The 21,236-nt window shown below is 37.5% G+C and overlaps 1 protein-coding gene across 1 annotated transcript in view; it reads left to right on the top strand.

Moving 5' to 3' along the window:
- Positions 1-7,418, top strand: part of PTPN2 (protein tyrosine phosphatase non-receptor type 2) — a 101,037-nt gene extending 93,619 nt beyond the window's left edge. The window contains exon 10 of the mRNA XM_020985578.2: positions 7,044-7,418. Coding sequence (XP_020841237.1) covers positions 7,044-7,065 — 22 coding nt within the window. The 3' untranslated portion in view covers positions 7,066-7,418. The remainder of the gene's footprint in view (positions 1-7,043) is intronic.
- The last annotated feature ends 13,818 nt before the right edge of the window (positions 7,419-21,236 follow it).

Raw genomic sequence — 21,236 nt, 5'->3', positions numbered from 1 at the left:
TGTTTGCAAAATATATTTGGATCTCAGGTTACATGTTATATTAGATTTAGTTGATCAAGCAACTGGAGTTGGATCTGTTGAAGGAAAAATTTTATAATACTTTCATGATGTAGTGGGAAAAGCACTGCATTTGTAGTCAAAGCTCTGGATCTTGGGCAAGTCATATCCCTCTAAAGGCTTCAGTTTTCTCATCTATAAAATGAAGGGTTTAGACTAGATGTTCTCAAAGCTGTCTTGCAACTCTCAGTCTCTATGAACCTGTATATATGTAGGTAGTCAGCACTAAAAAGACAATATCCCTTGGTGTATTTAGAGTGGTTCATAATCCATTCATATCTTCATTATTTACACTGCTCTCTATTTTGGAGCAATTCACAATTCTAGGGTATTATATCTCTGTTTCAACTCCGCTTTTTATTCTTCCTTGTGTTTATTTTGTTTAACATGTCATTTGTGAGAACTAGTATAGCAGAAACTTACTAATGGGCCCCTAGAAGGAGTGAAGTCCTAGAGGGAGTTCACTTTTTCTTGTAGAAGTCCTGGAAAATGGTATTGAAGAAGCAATAGCCCAAAACTTTAAACATTATTAAAAGATTTTACGTTAACAACATTTACCAATTTTGTAGGGCAGCTAAGTGGTGCAGTGGATAGAGTACTGGGCCTGAAGTCAGGAAAACTCTCTTCCTGAGTTCAAATCCAACCTCAGACACTTACTAGCTGTGTGACCCTGGGCATGTCACTTAACTTTGTCTCAGTTTCCTCATCTGTAAAATGAGCTGGAGAAGGAAATGGCAAACCACTCCAGTCTTTGCCAAGAAGACCCCAAATGGGGTCATAAGGAGTCAGACAACTGAAACAACTGAGCAAAATACAAATTCATAAAAGTTTGTGGTAATATTTTGATATTCTTGGAAATTTGTCAATCATCATATGGAAGCATTTATTAGATAAAGAATTGTATAGATATAACTAGCATATTGTAGTGGAAAGAATATTAGATTTAGAATTCAAGGACCTAAATTTGAATACTAGCTCAGATATTTTCTACCTGTGTGACCTTTCTAAGCCTTAGTTTTCCTCCCTGGGAAAATGAGAAGGTTGGATTTCAAGAGATTCTAAGTTCCTTGTAGTTCTAAAGCTATGAAGCATTATCATCCAGAAGTTTATATTCTAAGCTCAGAGTTTACAAACCAAGATGGACATTTCATTTTTTAAAATTAACGTATCTGAGACTTATTAATTTCATTAGACATTACAGAGAGGTATACTATGTTAACTATGTACTTCAATTTTGATTAAGTAGAATTGGTTCCTTAGGTTCAGCAAGTAAGGAGAATAGGGGCAGGTAGGTGGCACACTGGATAGAGTGCTGCCCCTCGAGTCAGGAGGACCTGAGCTCAAATCTGGCCTCAGACACAATAACACTCACTAGCTGTGTGACTCGTGGCAAGTCACTTAACCACAATTGCCTCACTAAAAAAAAAAAAAGTAAGAAGAATAAACAGTGGTTTGATTTGTTTCTCAGAATGGCTGTTTTACTCTTTTTTCCCATCTGGGTGCTTTTCTGTCAACTATTGGTCATAGTGTTTGGCCTAATGCAAGAAGTGGTCAAATGGATCCATGATTTCATCAATGTGACTGCTTCCTGCTTTGGTGCAGATCTCTCCCAATTTGTGCCTTATCTTGAACAGTTATTATCAATGCATTTCTACAAATCTGCCATAAAGGATCAATCCAACATAATAGAAACTTTCCTCTTGCTTTCTTAATGTTTTTATGAATCCCAATGCAATGCTCAGGCTGTGTGTTATCCTGTGTTCTTACTATATAACCAGCCCACTTCCTTTTCTGGTCCCTTCTACAGCATGTCTCTAATGCAAGTCAGTATTGTTTTCTTTTGGCGAAGAAAACAAATGAAGTGATAATAAATTTTATCAAAGGCCACTTTATGTTAAATGACTATTCTTTCTGCATTTCTTTGTGGAATTTGCAACTGGAATAGAATAAAATTCTTTCTGCTTTGCTCTGCCCAATCTACTTAGGTTAATAGCCATGTTCCAATTCTAGTGTGTTATTATGAGGGTAAAGAAAGTGATTTAACATAAATTACAGTTACATTCATTATGTGTTCAGAAGGTTTGGGGAATAATCCAGATGCTTTGCCTCTTGCTTTTCTTTGTGTGTGCCCTAGTTCATCCCATGGTTTTTTTGCATCTCTACCAAAGGACAGCCAGGAGAAAGGAAAGGAAGTGACAATGATAAGTGAAGTCTAGTCAACAAGTTTTTATTAAGTGCTTACTTACTATGTGCCAGGCCCAATGCTAGTCAAGTTATCCATTTAATGACAGCTCTGATAAAAGTTCTGTCATGCAGAGGTTATAACTTGCTTTACATGATATATGGGGTCTATTTGGCCATTTCTCTTATTTATTTGTGCTGCTCTTGGCCTCTTTTGTCCTGAATAACATTTGTATAAATCTGCATTGATTAAAAAAAACCAACAACACAAAACTGGGATTATAAAAGTAGTTAGTTTGTACAATAGAGTACTTCACTTTTTGCATAATTACTTAATTTGCTTTCAGCATCAGTTACAAACTTGAGTGAAGCCTAGCATTTAGAGAGAAATCTCCTCTGACTCTTCTGCAGTTAGAGATGCTCCTGCTGTTAATTCCTAAAATGACATTCAAGGATTAGAGTCACCATTCTCAGAAAACTGAGAGAAGCATTTTTATCTGTGTAAATGTATGCTTTATAAATGTCACAGATCCATACTTGAAGTTTTGATGAGATTCACAATTATTTACTGTCCACTATACATTTAAAATTCACATTGGTGAATGCATTTCCAAAATATTCCTCACTTTATAGAAGGCTATAAAGGATACACAAACAGCTATGCTACACTGAACACCAAAAACTGATATTTTCCCTTGAATTTTATTTTTGACCTTAAGAGAAAAATCTATGGATATCTTTTTTTTAAAGTCATATCAACCAAGCATCATGATATTTTAGGACTAATAACTTCTGTTATGTGCCTCAGACAGGAGTTGGAGTTCTATAAACCCAAGTTCACCACTTCTACAGAGTCCAAGCCTGGGTAGAGACAGTTGATTGGAGAATAAGATGGAGGTAGTTAGGTGGAAGATAATAGCCATTGGGTTGTCCATTCAGGGCCATAAAGGATTAGACACATTCTTCAGTTCAATCTAGGGCAGAATGAGCAGTCAATAAAACCTGATAGATTGTATCTAACTGGTTGGTGGATTCTGCTTTTTGTTCCTGACCCCAGGTGTTGCAAGTACTGCCAGTTTGGACTTAACAGAGGTGTGTATTCACAAAAACCAGATCTGTATTCTGAAACATACAGCAATCTTGGTGGTATCCTATGCCTTTAGTAGCCTGTATTTTAGGGTGGGTTTGGGGTTTTTTTCTTGTTGTTTTTGTTTTTGTTTTGGGTTGTTTTGTTTTTGTTTTTCATTTAAATGATAACCAAATAAAAATAGCTATTTTACCTTTAGACAGAATTTTAGATTAATGTGCATGCAACAAGTCTTTTTTTTTTATCTCTAGCCTGTGAAATTAGACAATAGAAAACCACGTCTCATGACTTTAAATTCAGATATCTGGATATCTGTTGGATCATATATTATTGTGGGGCTAAAGAAAACTCATTCATGTTTTCTACAGTTTTGTTGCTTGAGTTTGCTGTTTGTTATGTGTATCTTTCTTGGGAAATAACATTTAGGGATGACTTCACAAGTTGCTGCCTTGCTAAGGACAAAGTGGAAAATGGGCAGGGCTATTGCATTCAAGTGCAAGAATATTTTAATGTTTATTTTGTGTACTATCTCATGAACTTCTGGTTTAACAGGGCAACTGGACTCATCAAGTATTTATTGAATGCCTACTATGTGTTTAGCACTGGCCCAACAAATTAGTGGATAATCCAGGGAGTTTAAATTCTTTTACTTTCATTGTTGTTTCCTCGAATAATTGACTTGAAAATTGTGTGTGTTTTGAGCCCTGACATTTCCTTCTCAGCAACAAGACTTTTCTGTCTTTAACAGTTAACCTTGTTCTAAGAACTACTCAGAGTAATTTTCCATGGGATTTTTCTTCCCCTCATCTCTAGGTAAAGAGTATCCTCCTTGCCACTTGGATCCTTGAAAAATTTTTATTCTCTTTGGAGCATTATTTTTTACAGTCATTTCTGATCCTTTTTCGTGTAGTGTATTTTATTTTCCCCTAATCAGTAACATTTTTCAGTGTAGTCACTGATTCACATAATTAACTTTTCCAAGGGGCTTTGGTATTATCGCTGACAACTCAATTAGGAAGAATTTTGAAATGTCCCTGCCCATCATCGTACTTGGAACAGGTAGTACCATTAATGACACATAGTTGAAAAATGCTGTCTTTTAAAGTCAGTTACCCTAATTGGGAAATTGGTTTTACGTTTGGTATGAAATAGAAGATTTGAAGAACTTAGTCATTACAGCTGCTTACGTTACATAGTCACCTCCGATTGGTCCTAGTTACTTAATAAGTATGTTATTTGAGGTTTTTAATTTAGGACAGCATTGACTTTTTTTTTTACACTTCACATTCTGTTTCAAGAAAATAGTGAATATCTTTTTTCCTCATTGCATTTCAAATGTCTAGCTTGACAGTAATATTTATACAAAATATGCAGTCATAATTCTGTTCATTTCTTGACACCACCATAAAAAAAATACTTAGGATACCCTGTCTTTGACTCAGAAAAGACAGTCGGGATAGTGTTTGTACAAAAACAACGCATAGGGATTTTTGTGCTTTGCCATCATTCTAGTGTGAGCTGTGCATAAATACCCAGGGGCAAAATTTGCCCCTGTGTAAGATTTTACTTTCTCTGGTTTCAAATTTAAACCAGAGAGCAGGGTTTTCCATTAGTGTATTCAGTTGCTATGGTATTCCAGATTAAGGAAAATGGATGGTTTAATGAAATAAGTGTCTTGCATAAGTGCTTTATCCAAATACAAGAATCACTAACCACATTTAGTTTAGTTTGATTTAATTCAGCTTGCCATTTCATTTTCTCTTGTTGTTAGAAATAAAGTAGTAACAAATAAAATAAAAATTAACAAGTAATATGCTTTGGCTTTCTTGCAAATAAAGTACTTTAAAAACTTGACTAACCCACCTAACTTCTATTTAATCTTACAGACCTCTCCCTACAACATACCAATAGAGAAAAATTAATGGAACCATAATCTTTTTAATGACTTCTATGTTTGCCACAATGTACCTGCCAGACTCTTTTAAATGTAATGGATATATGCATGAAATATTTAAACTTAGAGATCTGAACTGGATCACAAGTGAAGCAAAGGCCATTACAAATCTGTTGAAACTCAAACTGGCCCAAATAGTAATTTTTTATAGAACCATAGTTCTACACACGCAAAAAAAGAAACAATTCCACCATAATAAAAATTGTCCACCATTACAGTGGTCTCTGAATCAAAAAGTTTGTTTAATGTTATTCTTTTATTTAAACTTTTTGTTATCAGAGTTTTTAGTGGCTGCCTGGGAAGTGAATACAAATTACTCTTTACAGCTAATTGGCCTTGTCTTATAGTACCTGCCACCTTAGCCCCTGATGATTCTTGGGAGATATATCTGTTAATCATCCAAAGTGTTACTAAGAATCAACAGTTTAAAGATGAGAGAGTTTCCATTAAAAATTTGACTGGCCATGTTCAAACAGCAGAGCAAGGGGAGCTTTCTACATGGTACAAAGCTGTAGATACCTAGTTTAGAAAAAGGGGATTGCCATAGGCAGAGTGAAAGTAGGTCTTAAAATTTAGGGGGATTGGTCAAATTGTGAGTGTGGTGTGCTTCATTTATTTAGAGGTACTGTAGTGGGGAATATTTGTATTTTTGCAGGGGTATACAGTTGCATTAACCTGAATAAAATTGAGTGGTTTGCAAATCTTCAAGAAAGTAGTAGAGTTTATCTCAAAATGAGCAGCAGAATGGCATACTGAATAGAGAGCCAACCTTGAAATCAAGAAGACTTAGTCTCATCCTTCCTCTGACAGATATTGGCTGTGTGACCCACGGCAATTCACATTTTCTCCATATTCAAGACACCTTTTTGTATCCTCAGGGCTCAGCACAGTACCTGGCACATACTAGGCACTTAATAAATGTTGACTGACTGACTTTTAAGTTGCAGAGAAAATGTTATTCTGCATGGCAGAGGAAATTTCCTCACATGAGAGTTACCTTTGCCATTGAAATCACAGGTCCAGTAATACCTACCTTGAAAGTCATTTCATCTATCAATACTATAACATGCTGATTTGGGCTTTTGTGCTTATTTGTTTTAGCTTTGACATTCAATAAATATCTTGATTATTTTTGTCTGTGTCTTATTTTTTACACTAAAAATTTGTAATACAAATACAATCAATCTGTGATATTAGAAACTTAAATTCTCTGTCAATATTATTTGCCAAAGAGAAGCAAGACTGCTAGTAAACAACTATACATTTTTTACAATATAAGCATCTGATACGCACATTGATAACACTGCTATTGGATTAACATTATATATTAAATCCCCAAATATTGGGAAATTGGGCAAACACTAATCTTGATAAACTACTCCAGGGGCCTAGTTTTACAAAGCCCACCTGGCAGTATGTCACATGAGGACCAATATGTGATTTTGAAAGGAACTGGAAAAGGTAGTCTTCTCTAAGGTTTTTGCTGGTAATTTACAAAGAGGAATCTAAATTACAGTGCTTTGATATAAGCTCACCTCATAGCACCATCATTTTCTAGCCAAGAGAGAGATGATGAGCAGTTTTATCATAGACAAACTGGAACAATTAATCTGATGATTGAATGTGGAATGTTGGAACACTTGTTGGTTGCCTTTTTTTTTTTTTAAAGTTCTTGTAAGTCATGTGTTTGTATGTATCCATGTTGGGGGAAGGGGGTTAAATTTGTACCAGGTTGGTGACTTTGTTTTGTATTATATGTTGTAGGCCGAGATTGACTGACACCTAAATCTCCATGATCTGTGAAGGTTCTGAAGCTATAAATTTTGAACCATTGACATGCAAAGCAAGACCTGAAGCCCTCTCCAGGAATGGGAATCAAAGTGAGGTTGATAGATCTCTAGAGTGCCTCACAGTTATCTGTTTACAACGTAAACTATACATCCAGGGGACGAAGAGCACCCACCAGCAAGACGACTTTGCAAAACATAAATTTGGTGTATTAAGTGTTTTTTAAATGCTTGGAAGAACTGTAGAAAGATATAAAAGGAGCAAATTAGGAGAGACTACTTTGTAATGTACTGCCATTCTTACTGTATTTTTATACATTTTGGGCAGCATTAAATATTTTTTTTAAACTGATGTGTTGCTTTCTGTGCATTATGTTAAAAGATTGCTCTTCGGGGCAGCTAGGTGGTGCAGTAGATAGAGCTCCGGCCTTGGAGGCAGGAGGACCTGAGTTCAAATGCGGCCTCAGACACTTGAAACTTAGGAGCTGTGTGATCTTGGGCAAGTCACTTAACACCAATTGCCTCACAAAAAAAAAAAAGATTGCTTCTCTTCATTAATTGAAGTAGATTGTCTTTGAACTTTTACAGATAAAACTGACATTAAAGTGGCGTTTTAATAGAAGTGATGAAGACAGCTTTTGTTAGTTTATTCTAGATGCTATTTGCATTTTGGTGACTAGAGGATCCTGTCAGGGACCAGTAATTCTAATCCTGTTTGTGAGGAAAGAAGAAACAAAGCAATATAAATTACAATGGTGCCGACACTATTTTTTTAAGTCAGTGATTTCTGTGACAACAAAAATAGCATGTTTTAATAAATGTGCTAAATTTGCAGATGACACAGAGCTGGGAGGGATTACCATCAGAGATCAGGACAGACTGGACAATAAGCTGAAAAAGTGAACTTAAGATGAATGAAATGTCTTAGAGAAGGCATGGCTAGAAGACAGTTCATGTGAAAAAAAGGTTTTCGTGGATCATCTACTCAATAGAAGTCAGCAATATGATGTAGTAGCCAAAAGAAGTAATTTGATCTTAGGCTGATTAAGAGTAAGGGAGGTTATGTCATTATACTCTGAAAAAAATCTCAAATATTGTGTTGGGTACTGGGCACTACATTTTATACGGGCTGTTGAGAAGCTATGGGTTGACCGGGATGGCCAGGAGACTGGGGGCTGGCATTCAAGGACTGATAGAAGAAACTTGGGATGTTTAACCTTGAGGAGTAGATAGGAGATACGCAATAGGTATCTTAAAGTACTTAACGAGGCTGACATGGAAGAGTGAGAATTGGAATTGTTCTGCTTGGCTCCTAAAGGCAGAATTTTGAGCCATAGTTGGAAATTACACAGAGACAAATTTAGGCTCAATTTAAGGGTAAATTTATTTTTAGAACTGTCTAAAAAAAACTGTCTAAAAACTGTCTAAAATGCACTGACTGGGAATAATGAGTTCTTAATCATCATTTCACAGTTGCTTCAGAACTGAGACCTCAGATGCCATCTGGCCCAACTCATACTTAAGGAAAAATCACCTCTACATCATATATGACAAATAGTCATCCAGTCCTTGAACGTCTCCAGTAAGGGAGAATCCAATTCTAGAGGGCCCTCACTTTTAAATAGCCCCAATTGTTAGAAAGTTGTTCTTTGCATGAAGCTTTAAAGTTCATCTTTGTTACTTGTTCTGTCCTCTCGAGTCATTCAGAATAAAAGTTAATAAATGTTCTCTTCTACATAGTAACCCTTTAAATACATGGAGACAGTTTTCCACCTGCTTCCCTGTAGCTCCCTGCTAAATATGTTTCACCTGTTTCTCGTATAACCCCAAATCAAGAGAGATCTATAGCCCGTCTCTTACCTTTCCTTATATCCCCAGCACTTAGCATGTGCCTGGCACCAAGTTAAGTGCTTGATAAATGCCTGTTTACTGACTAACCATCCTTATTACCCTTTGGGTACCCTCCAGCTTGTCAATGTCCTTCCTAAAATGTGGTGCCCTGAACTGAACGTGCTGTTCTAGACGTAATGTTACTAGGGAAGAATATAGTAGAACTAAATTTCAAGACTCTTCTAGAGTCTTGAACGATGACTCTATACAATCAAAGATTGCATCAGCTTGCTTTACCAACGTTGTACAGTTGACTTCTATTGAGCTTGCAAAGTGCACTAAAGCCTGAAGGTCTTTTCCAAATGAACTGCTGTCTTGCCATGCCTCTCCCATCATGTATTTGTGAAGATAATTTTTATAACCCAAGTAAAAGACTTAACATTTACTCTGTTTAGTTTCATCTTATTAGACAGTCAATGTTCCAAGATCTTTTTGGATCCTTTCATCTAGTGTATTGGCTAACCCTCTCAGCTTTGTTATCACATGCAAATGTGATAAGCATGCCTTTATTTAGAGGCAGGTAGGTGGCAGAGTGGGTAGAGTGATAAATTTAGAGTAAGGAAACCTCAGTTCAAATCCTCAACACTAGTTATATGACCCTGAGCAAGAGGTTTAATACTTCTTAGTTTCAGTTTCATCTGTAAAATGGGAGTAATAGTAACACAGGATTGTATGCATCAAATGGAATTTTGCATAGGTATATATGTAATTGTTTTTATAAAACAATCACCTTGTAAAATTCAAAACACTATATAAAGTTGACTATCATTATTGTTCAAATTATTGATAAAATATATTAAACAGCACAAGTCTAAGTATAGATTCTTAAGGCACAGGAGACCTTCCAAGATAATGTACAGCCATTAATGAATGTCTTCTTTGGGGTTTGGCCATCCAAGCAGGTCCAAATCCACCTATTTTCTAGTCTATATCTTCCCATCTTTTTCTTAATAATAGCATGAGATTCTTTATCAGACCCTTTGTTGAAATCTAGGGAAGCTCAAGCATCACCCAGTCTACTAGACTGGTAACTAGAAATGAGGTTAGTCTGGTATAACCTTGCTGAAACCATGCTTGCTCTTTGTGATCACTTCATTTTCTAATTTTTCACAAAACATCGGTTCACTCTCCTTTTGATAGTATGTTCTAGAATGTTTCCAGAAACTGAAGTCAAGCTCACTGACCTATATTTGCAGATTCCATCTTCTTCCTTTTTTTGAAGATCAGCACATTAGTCTTTCCCCAGTACTTCAGCACCTCTTCCATTCTCCACGACCTCAAGGATCACAGAGTGGTTACATAAACAAATCTGCAAAATGCTTTCCCAAGAATGTAGTTCATCTGGGCTTTGTGACTAGAACTCATTTAGAGCAAGTAGGGGCTTTTGAATCTTCTTACTGGATTATCAGCTTCTTAATTTTCTTCCGTCTTTTCTAGTCCCAAAAACATTCTCCTCAACTGGAAAGAAGGAGTTCTGCCTTTCCTCTGTTATCATTGTGCCATTCAACTGAATATTGTTTCTGTGTTTTCTTTAATCCTCTTTTCCCCCTTCAATGTAGCTTTAAGGAGGAAAAAAAAAGGAAGGAAACTTTGTTATCCTCAACTTTCCTCTGAAGCCTCAGTTTATTCTATGCTTTAGCACTGCTGATCTTACAGGATTGTGCCACCATACTTTGGATCTACTGTTACCTTTCCTTGCTTCCATGTGTATTATGTATTTCAAAAATCTTAGTTGATTGGTAAGTTCCTTGTGCATCAACATCCATCTCTTTAGACAACTTAACTGTTATTCTCATCAGAATCATTTCTTATGTCTTCGGATTATATTTGTGAAAGTTTTCTATCCCTGCTTGTCTGACTTCCCCTGAAGAATTTTAATCCATGGAAGCTTATCTATCTGTTTTGCTGAATCTAAGTCAAGAAATTACTAGCTATTCTGCTTTAGGTGGAGTTCCAGTGGATGTCTAGGTAAGTGCAGTCCCTCATCACTATTATAGCACACCTCCATCCAGGTTTTGATGTTTCCCCAACTCTTGTATTTCTTCTGTAATATGAGACTCCTATGTCAATATCACTCAGCTTTCTAACTCAACAATTTTGACCCAAATACCCCACTATACTAGACTTGAAAGATATCACTTGGGTCAACTGACTGAAGTTCTCCACTATACTTCCCTTCTCTGGTTCCTGGATTTCCTCACAAATGTGTGTGTGTGCATGCGCACGCATGCATGTTCTTGTTTTATATACAGTGGTATCCTACCCCATCCTTTTTACCTATCATCTTTCTTTCAAATAAGATATCCTTCCAGAGATACATTCCAGGCATGGGTCTCATCCTACCAAATCTCAGTGTTATCTGTAAGATCAGATTTGAATCCTTGTGTTTGGATCTCCAGTTTACTTTCCTCCAGTGCTGTGCATTTGTGTGTAGACATCTGGGGTTTATTACTGACTTCATTCCTTGGCTTTTGTCTGTTGTTAACTTCTGAATATTTCTGCTGCTGTTCCACATGGCTTATCTCTGGGATTTCAGGTTGATTGATATACGTAGACAGTTTTCTGTCCCCCTCCCATTCCATTTTAAAGCCTTCTTGATTAAATTTGCCAGACTCCAGACAAATACCTTCTCTTACCAGCTCTTGTTAGTTGCATTCTATTCCTGGACTGTCATTCCTATGTATTACAGAAATCCAACTTCCATTCTTAGACATGATCTTCTTAATTAACTATTGATTTCCCAAGTCTATTTTTCTTTTCTGAATACCTTGCCTTCAGTAGACACTGATGATGGAAAAAGACCACTTGTTCCCCTAAGTCAAGTGTTCTTAACCATTTTTTTAATGTCATGGACCCCTTTGGTAGACTGATAAAGCCTATGAACCCTGTCTCAGAGTAATGCTTTTGAATGTTTAAAAGCAAAAGACATAGGATTACAAAGGGAAACAATTATATTTAAATATTTTGTTTTAAGTTCTGGGTCCCCAGGTTGAGAACTCCTGCTCTGAGGTCATAGAATCATAGTTTGATGTTACAAATCATTTACAAGTCATCCCTCACTTTACAGATGAGAAAACTGAAGCCCAGAGAAATTCTTAAACGTCTCGCCCCAGACATGGATATCATTGGCAATGTGAAAAAGCAAAGTCTGAATGAACAATTAAGGGTGTGCCATATAGGATTCATGCTTCATCCAAGGGTTTAGACGACATGACCTGTGGAACCTCTTCCAACTCTAGGAAGATGTGATGGTCCTGCTGTACTCTGCCCTTGTCATACATAGCATATTTGGAGTTTTCTGTTCATTTCTGGACACCACATTGTAGAAGGCATATTGATCAGTTGGAGGATGTCCAGAGGAGACAAAGTACGATGTGAAGAATTTTGGGTTCATGACATAAGAGATTTGTTTTAAAGATCTAGGGTTGTTTCCCGGCAGGAGAGGCTTGTAGAGAAGGGGGATGGGGATTGACTGGGGACATGATAGATGTCTTCAAATATTTAAAGGGCTGTCACGTAAAAGGATTAGCTTTGTTCTTGACTCCAGATCTAAAAACAACAGGTAGAAATTACAGACATAAATTTAGGCTTGATATAAAGAAAAAATTCCAAACAATTAGTTATCCAAAAGTTGAATGGCCTGTTTTTTGAGATAGTGGATTCTTTTCACTGGAGATCCGCAAGCAAAGACAGGATAACCACTTGCCAGCTAAAACATAGAGGATTCTTGTTCAAGTGCAGGTTGGACTAAATGGGTTCTTAGGTACTTTTAACCTCTGACGTCCTATGATTTTTTAATTCTTTGATTCTACGAGGATGTTAAAATTTTATTAACAGTTTACAAGATATCTCAATCCCATAATCTAGATCCACACACTTAAAAGGAGACTAGCTTTTCAGAGTGAAGAGCTAAGGAACAGTATCCTTTCCTTTGCTTATTTCATCTTGGATTATAAGAAAATTAACTATATCCTCCAATATTTTAGAGGGCTCACTCATTCATTTTAGCATTAAGACTTACCTACCACTTTTTCCATGGTAGCGAGATATCATAACATCAGTAGTGTCAAACTCATATAGAAAAGAAGGGCCACTCAACACAAATAAGGATCCCTGCAGGCCCTATATTGATACAGAAGATGACATCTTAACATTATCTATGTTCTACTGTATATTTTGTGGTTCCCTCAGCAACAACTGGCCTCTGTTTTGCATAGAAATCACCAGTCTTGAGAGGCAGCATGGTGGAATAATCAGAACCATAAACTTAAATTTAGAAAGTCTGTATCTGAGCACCACCTCTGCCTCTTACTAGCTACATGACCTTGGGCAAAACTTAACCTCTCTGAGCCCAAGTGTCCTCATGAATATTTCATGAATATGAAATCACTTTGGAGTCCTAAAGTACAATAAATGTACAAGTGTAAGCAGTAGTTATTAAACAGAACAAAAGAAATTGGGGCTAATAGCAAGATCTAATTTCTGCCATAGATATTCAAACATTTTTACTAATGTCACAGCTGAAAGCTTGTTTAAACATCAGCAAATGTTCAAGGATAGGATCAATAACATTTCTTAAGATTATTTTCTAAGACATTTCTTCTCAAACCAGTTTCCAGATTTTCACCATCCATTGCTTTGCCTCTGTGGCTTAGGGGTCAGAATTTAGAGTGTTGTTTTGGATTTCACTCTGAAACAAATTCTGTATGGATTCTCTAACAATGGACTACAACAATACAAGGGTTTTAGGAGTTGAGTTAATGATCCAGAAAGGGTAGATCTTATTTAATCAGTATTTAAAGAAAAAAATTTAATTCTTTCCATAATCTCTTATACGGCATCCAAATCTCTTTACTTCTAGTCCACAAATCTACTAGAATATGCTTTTTTTGGCCTTATTAATTTCATCTTTTTAAAAAAAATCTCATGGTTCATATTGAGTTAGTGTTGGCCTTATCCATAGACCCAACAGACAGAGGCTTACATAGCATAATTTAAGGGACATGATTCAAAGAACTCTTTTCTAGAAATAGAGATTCATGGAATCTGGCAGATCACTATCCTACTCCTACTAGTACCTGAATTTGTACCATTAGTGGGATTTATTCCTTTGTGTTGGGGCAACTAGGTGGCACAGTGGATAGAACACTAGGCCTGGAGTCAGGAAGACTCATCTTGACTTCAAACCAGCCTCAAACATTTGCTACCTATGTGACCCTAGGCAAGTCACTTAACCTTGTTTGCCTCAGTTTCCTCATCTGTAAAATAAGCTGAAGGAGGAAATGCTAAACCATTCCAGTATCTTTGCCAAAAAAACATCAAATGGAGCCACAAAGAGTGGGGCTGAACAAAATCAAATCCCTGGAATCTACTCCGCATCCTTCTTTAAAATGCAAATCACTGATTGATTGAGATAAAGCATTAGGATCATTGACCAGCTGAAAGGGACCTTAGAGGTCATCATGAGGATCCAGACAGGTTAAGTGATTTACCTCTGGTTTTGCAGGTTGTAAATGTCAGAGCTAGATCCTCTGGACTTCAAATCCAGTGCCTTTACCACAGCACTTCACAGTTATCCCTTCCACATATCAACTTTCCCCATCGTGGTTTCAATATATGGTGGGTCAGCAAAAGAAATTAAATGGGAATTTTTAGAGAATTTTATGGAAGCCACAGACAACATGTGAAGGCCAGCAGATAACACAGAAAAAGTTTAGAAACTGAGAAATGCATAAAATATATGTGTTGTATAATAACATTTTATTTTTTTATACCATAAATATACACAATTTCTTTTTTAAAGTTAAAATATGACCAAATACTTAGCCCAAATTTTACAATAATGTACTGTAAACACCCCATTAAAGAAAATGAAAAAATTCAGACTTCCTTTCTGGTATGAACAGAGGGCCAAAAAATTTTACACGGATTTTCCAGATGGGGGGGTGGGGTGCCGCACACCTAAGTTCCATGATGTGGAAGGGAAAACTGTCTTGTGAGTTAATCAGATTAGCTATTCACCTGGCAGAGAGTTGGAAGTCTGGGACACAGGATAACTGTTTTAACATGCAGTGAGTCAGGAAATGTCCAGAACATGGACTGGGCTTTTTGGAGGGGCCGAGAGAGAAGAAAAGGAGAGATACTGGATATGGGTTGGGAAAATTGAGAATTGAATTTGAAGTGTCAAAACAAAATGTACCAATAAAAATGGCAATATAGAAAATAAAACTGGTAAAGAGAGTGAGAGGAAAAGAGACAAACCCCTAACCCCTCAATGACTCAAGCTAACAAATATATTAAACATGGAAAGGGTTTTATTTACACACAAAATAGAAAAGATTGTCACCTGAGTCCATACACTGTCAAGAAAATTCTCTTCCTTTTTTCAGAGAGTCAGGCAATCCTGCTCTCTAATTATTCTCACTTTCCTCAGGGAAGGAAGGGAATTATAATCTCATTTTATCCTTGCAACCATTTTGGGAGGTAGGTACTTTTATTATTCCCATTTTACAGTTGAGGAAAGTGAGGTAAAAGGTGAAGTGATTTGCCCAGGATCACACAACTAATAAGTATCTGAGTTGAGATTTGAACTTAGGTCTTCCTGACTCCAGGCCTAGTACTCTCCCATATCAATCAGTTACCTGTATTTCCATATTTCAGAGTATCAGTGAAGGACAAAGTCCATGAGTTTCCTCCTTCACATAGTGGTTCTTATTCATTGTTCCTCATACAGGGTCTCCACTGCACCAATCAATCTGTCTCCATTCTGGATTTCTGCCACGTTGCTCCTCCATGCATGTGGCTCCCTGCTATTGATCTCATCAAGACTCCATCTCCCTGTGTCTTTCTCATTCAGGAGTAATTTTTCCAAGGGCAACACTAGATACAATGCCCTTCAGCCTAAAATTCTTTCCACGGCCTTGTGTGACTCAATAATAAAGGTCTCAGGTGGTGCTGGTTCTGGCCTTCATCTCAGTCACCCCCATCCTATTTCACATACTGGCCATAACCAACCCAAACAACCTCATAGACTTGTGTTTCAGGATCAGTGGTGAGGGACTCCTGCTTGGAATAGCCACAGCAGATGACTCATGTGAAAACCCTCCACACCCCCTTGAGAGGCAGAAGGAAAGGTACACCAGGAGACAGGGGTGAAGGCAGTGATAATGGGGAGCAGGGCTGGCACCTTAAGGACAGAACCTCAGAGTGCCCTGCCTATAGGTGAATCAATGGTCCAAAATGAGAGGGTGCAAGGAAAATGGGAGTGTGTAATATGGCCTGGTCAAGTTGCAAGGCAGCAGTGAGGGAAGGTGACTCCTATAATCGCTCAGGTAGAGAAGAGCCTGCAGCAGAAAAGTGGGTAGAAAGGCAAAGGGAGGGACTGAAAAAAGGGAAAGAAACATAGGACACCTTGTTTTGGTAGTGGGAAAAGGGCTAATGATGAATGTTCCTATGGGTAAAGAAAAATGTTCTATGAAGGGAAATAGGGACTTTGCCCTGGGTGTTGTCTGCTGTTGTCAACCTGCTTCGGGATGGGGGGAGTTGGAGCTCCTGGGGGTTACTGGAGCCTAGGGGAGGGGAGGGCATGGACTCAGAGAGGGTACAAACAGGTTAAGAAGATGACCACGAAGAAGGTATAGGTCAGTGGTGTGAGGTATACTTGGGAATATGGCGGGGTGGGGAGTAGGGGAGTGGGAGTGGGAGGGGCTGGCTATGGGGCAGTATCTTCTCCGTCACCTGAAGGAACGGGCATTTTTCTGAGAGTGAGGCATAATTGACTAGATGAGAGAGAACAGCTCACGTCAGTCAAAGGGGAAAGAGCCAAAGATTGAGGAAGGAAAACAGAAACAAGTTAGTATAAATACAAGAAAAAGGCTGAAAGACGGAGGCTGGGTATATATGCCTGGTGTCTAAGCAAACAAACCAACAGTGAGACTCATAAATAGAGAAGAAAAAAAGGCTTAAAAAAGTGTAAAGGATTTGAATAAATATACTATGAAAGAAAATGAACCAGAAATCATGGAACAGCGAAGAAATTCTAAAATGATTCAGAAAAAGAAATACTCAGGCCCCATACAAAAAGAGGAGGGGTAAATCCCTAGCAGAGGCCTCCATAGGGGCAATGACTTGGTATTCCCTCTCCTCATGGAGATCTCAGGGATAGGAAGGTGCTTGGCTCCAATATATCAATAGCCTATACTTGTAACTGGTTAAGTTCTTCAACAAGTTACTGTCATTCATGCAATGAATCCCCTTGTTATGCTACATTCAATTAAAACTAATCAAACTCACGGAGAAAGAAATGACATCTCTTTGTGTTTTATAGTTTATTTTGATGAGTCGGCTATTTAAATAGTCCTTAGTACGCTATTTCCCATTATATAAGTGGTCAAAGGATATGGCTAAACAGTTTCTGGAACAAAAAAATGCTAACCAGGCAACAACCAAATGAAAAATTGCTCCGAGTCACTAATAATATGAGAGGTGCACATTAAAACAATCCTAAGTTTTCACTTTACACCCAATGGAATGGAAAAGATGACAAAAAATGAAAATAATCAATGTCAGAGAGGCTATGTGCGGACAAGTACACTAATATGTTATTAGAGGGGGGCAGCTAGGTGGCGCAGTGGATAGAGCACCAGCCCTGGAGTCAGGAGGACCTGAGTTCAAATCCAGCTTCAGACACATGACATTTGCTAGCTGTGTGACCCTGGGCAAGTCACTTAACCCGAACTGCCTCACCAAAAAGCAAAAAGAAAAAAAAAAGAAAGAAAAGAAAGGGAAGAACAATTTGGCAGCGGAGTGGAGGACAGATTGTGATTCTGACTCACCATTCCCTCTCCTAGGTGTATAACCCAAGATTGGTCAACAACAGAAAGAAAAAAATCCAATATTTAACAAAAGTCTTAGGAGCATTCTTTCTGGTAGCAAAACACTTGAAATCAAATTGGTTTCCATCGATTGAGGAGATGAACAAATGTGTAGTATGTAAATATAATGGAGTATTATTGTGATAGCAGAAATTATGAATGTGAACAATTCAGAGAAACAGGAAGTTTTATATGGAGTAATGCACATTAAAGAAAGCAGAATCAAGAGAACGATATCTACAATAACTACAATAATGTGAATAACATTAGCACTAAAAAGCTATTAAACACTAATGAACTGTAATAAACTATCTTGATCTGGGAAACCTAATAAGGAGACACACCTTTCTCCTCTTAGTGGGGTGGTAGGGGCTGTGTATGTGGAATATGACATCCCATCAGATACTGTCCCAGTGTAGGTTTACTTTGCTTAAATGTTTTCCTTCATTACAAAGTGAGGTTAGGTTCTGGTGATGAAAGTGTGGAGAAGGATCACAGGAAATGGCAGCCATAGAAAAGAAGTAAATAGTGACTGTTCCAAAAATTCCTAAAGTCTAGAGCAGAGTTTCTTAACCTGGAATTGGTAAACTTGCTGTTTTAATAACTGTATTTAATAACTGTATTTTGTAATCTTATGTATTTTATTAATTTAAAAACATCTTAGAGGCAGCTCAGTGGAGCAGTGGATAGAGGGCTGGTCTTGGAGTCAAGAACACCTGAGTTTAAATCTGATCTTAGATATTTACTAGCTGTACAAGTCACTTAACTTCTGTATGCCTCAATTTACTCATCTGTAAAATGGAGATAAAAATAGCACCTACCTCCCAGAACTGTTTTGAGGAGCAAATGAGATAATATTTGTAAAGTGCTTTGCAAAACTATAAATGCTAGCTAACATTACTGTTGTTAATGTTAATATTCTGAGTAGAGGTCCATATGCTTCACCAGACTGTCAAAGGGGGACACGATAGACACGGAAAGGTTAAGAACCTTGGCTCTACAGATGGAGAACAATGGTTATGAAAGAAAAACCAATCACTCAATCAACAAACATTTATTAAGCACCTACTATGTGTCAGGCATTGTGCTAGGTGCTCAGGATGATACAAAGACAAAGAACCAAACAATTCCTACTCCCCAAAAGCCTACATTCCCATGTAAACTAGGAAAGTAGATGGAAGAGCTAAAGTGGAGGTGAGGCAATTTGAAGCAGGGAATTCCTCTGGGTTTTTCCAGAACTCAATTCCCCAAGAATTTCCAAGGTCATATGGCATCCAGACTCAGCCAGTGAGAGTCAGAGTGCTCGTAGGCACTGAAAATTCACTAAAATGACTGCCTTGAACTCCCTTAGAGAGAGAGAGAAATTTCAGCTGTGGAACAATGAGTAGGAGATAGTTTAAAACGAATCTTAAGTAAACATGAACATAAAGAAAGAACACAGCTTCTACCCACTGAAGGAAAAAGTGATCCAGAATGGCAACAAAAGGAAAGTTGAAACTTGGCATAAATTTCATTTTCTTGATCCTTCCTGTAACTTCAGATTCAACATTTCCCCTTTAGAGAGGTTTTGAGGCAGAGAAGTCCTGATGACATTCAAAGAGACTAGCTTGCATCTTAAGTCATGGTGAAATGGGAAGTAAACAGTGATCACTGTAAAATTTCTTTTCCTGAGATGTTTATAGTAATGACCTTACACCACATACTGATACTGCTGTCATAGAAATGAGACTTTACATGCAGAACCAATGAAATCTTCATGGATTGAAAAACAGGTTATTGACTGAGGGCACTTTTGTCTCAGAACTGTCAACACTGTGGTCATTTCTTCATGTTCCCCCAACCCCTTTCCACCCCCATTGCCACACATCTTGGTCAATCACACATCGATTGTGTGTTCTTCCACTGACTTTTCTTTTTTCTTTATTGTGCAAGAGACTTCACTCAAAGATTCCATTAATCTGGTGATACAACACTGGGGACAGAACTGTTTGTGAAGGCAAGGATCGAACTGGAGCCCACACCCAGCTGGTGAAACAAGCAGCATTAGATTACAGGAAGGGAAAATTCCACATATTGTGGATCAGTTATTTACACAGTGAAGGAAAACAAGGAATGTGGTTTGTTTTACCTAGCTACATTCTTGAGTACAATGCTATTGACCCTATGAGACAGACTTGCTGACCCTCCGGTTTGATGATTCTCTCATTCTGTTATTTTAATTGCATGCACATTTATATTAATATTTTAAAGTATGTGTCCATGACAGGTAAGCCCATGCACAGTATTTAAAAGAAATCAGATTAATAATGAATCATTGAAAATTAGAGCTCAAGCTGAAAACTTTTCTAATTCTAAAAAATAAGATATCCATGACCTTTCTCATTAAAGATATTTGGATATCAGTGCCTTCCCCAACAACCTGTGCTGTCCCCTTTCCTGTCCAAAAAAAAAATACTATGTATTTATTGGGCATATATTTGTATATACTTATTTATGGGCATGGCGTCTGTCTCCTGATAGAAGTTTCTTGAGGGTAGGTAGAGATTGTTTCATTTTTGTAATTTTCTCCCTGGTACCTGGCACAGGGCTGATACATAGCAGACACTTAATAAATAATTGTTATTTGATTAAAATCAACAGTTTTCTTATCTGTAAAATGGGGTGGCTGGACTCAATGCTTTCTAAGATTCTTTCCAGTTTTAATATCTTATAAATGTGGAAATAGAAATCAAGTATATGTTAAGTGATTTCCGTGAAACTGTTGAGGAAATGTAGGAGAGCAACTAAGGCAACCATGGGGTAAAAGGATAGTAATTTTGAAGCACAAAATATTTTAGAGCCAAATGGGACCTTGGAGATCAGATCACCTAGCTCAAAACCTTGTTTTACAGGAGGAAACAAAAACTCACAAACACCTGAGTTCTTCATAACTGAACCAAATAATGGTAGATTTATTTGTACCCTAGGAATAATCACAACTCTTATTCAGCAACACTTTAAAAGACAAACTGGGTTGAGGGGGGTGGAGTGTGGAGTTCCTCTTTTTCATAGTCTGCCCAATTCTGATCTCAGACTGAAGGAAAAATGCCAGAAGTTTAAAATGTCCCTTATAAATGAATTTCTCTGTGAAGTAATGAAATCCCAGCTTGCCATTTTGACAGATTCTTGTTTTCTGAGGTCCACTTAATCAGACAATCCCTGGTTGCCAACCTCTGACCTTAAATTTTTGTCAAGCTTGCCAAGGTCACTTATAGCGTCGAGTGAAGTGATATCACCTCATTCCCTTTGGTGAATATTGACTTCTCCTAATTTCTGAATAAAATGAGGTTTCCCAAATGCTACTGTTTGAAAAAAAAAATATAAGGGGCAGCTAGGTGGCGCAGTGGATAGAGCACTAGCCCTGATGT

This window comes from Phascolarctos cinereus, unplaced genomic scaffold (genome assembly GCF_003287225.1).
Source record: "Phascolarctos cinereus isolate Bilbo 61053 unplaced genomic scaffold, phaCin_HiC Scaffold_4;HRSCAF=312, whole genome shotgun sequence".
Classification (NCBI taxonomy): Eukaryota; Metazoa; Chordata; class Mammalia; order Diprotodontia; family Phascolarctidae; genus Phascolarctos; species Phascolarctos cinereus.
This window is presented reverse-complemented; position numbering and strand designations above follow the sequence as displayed.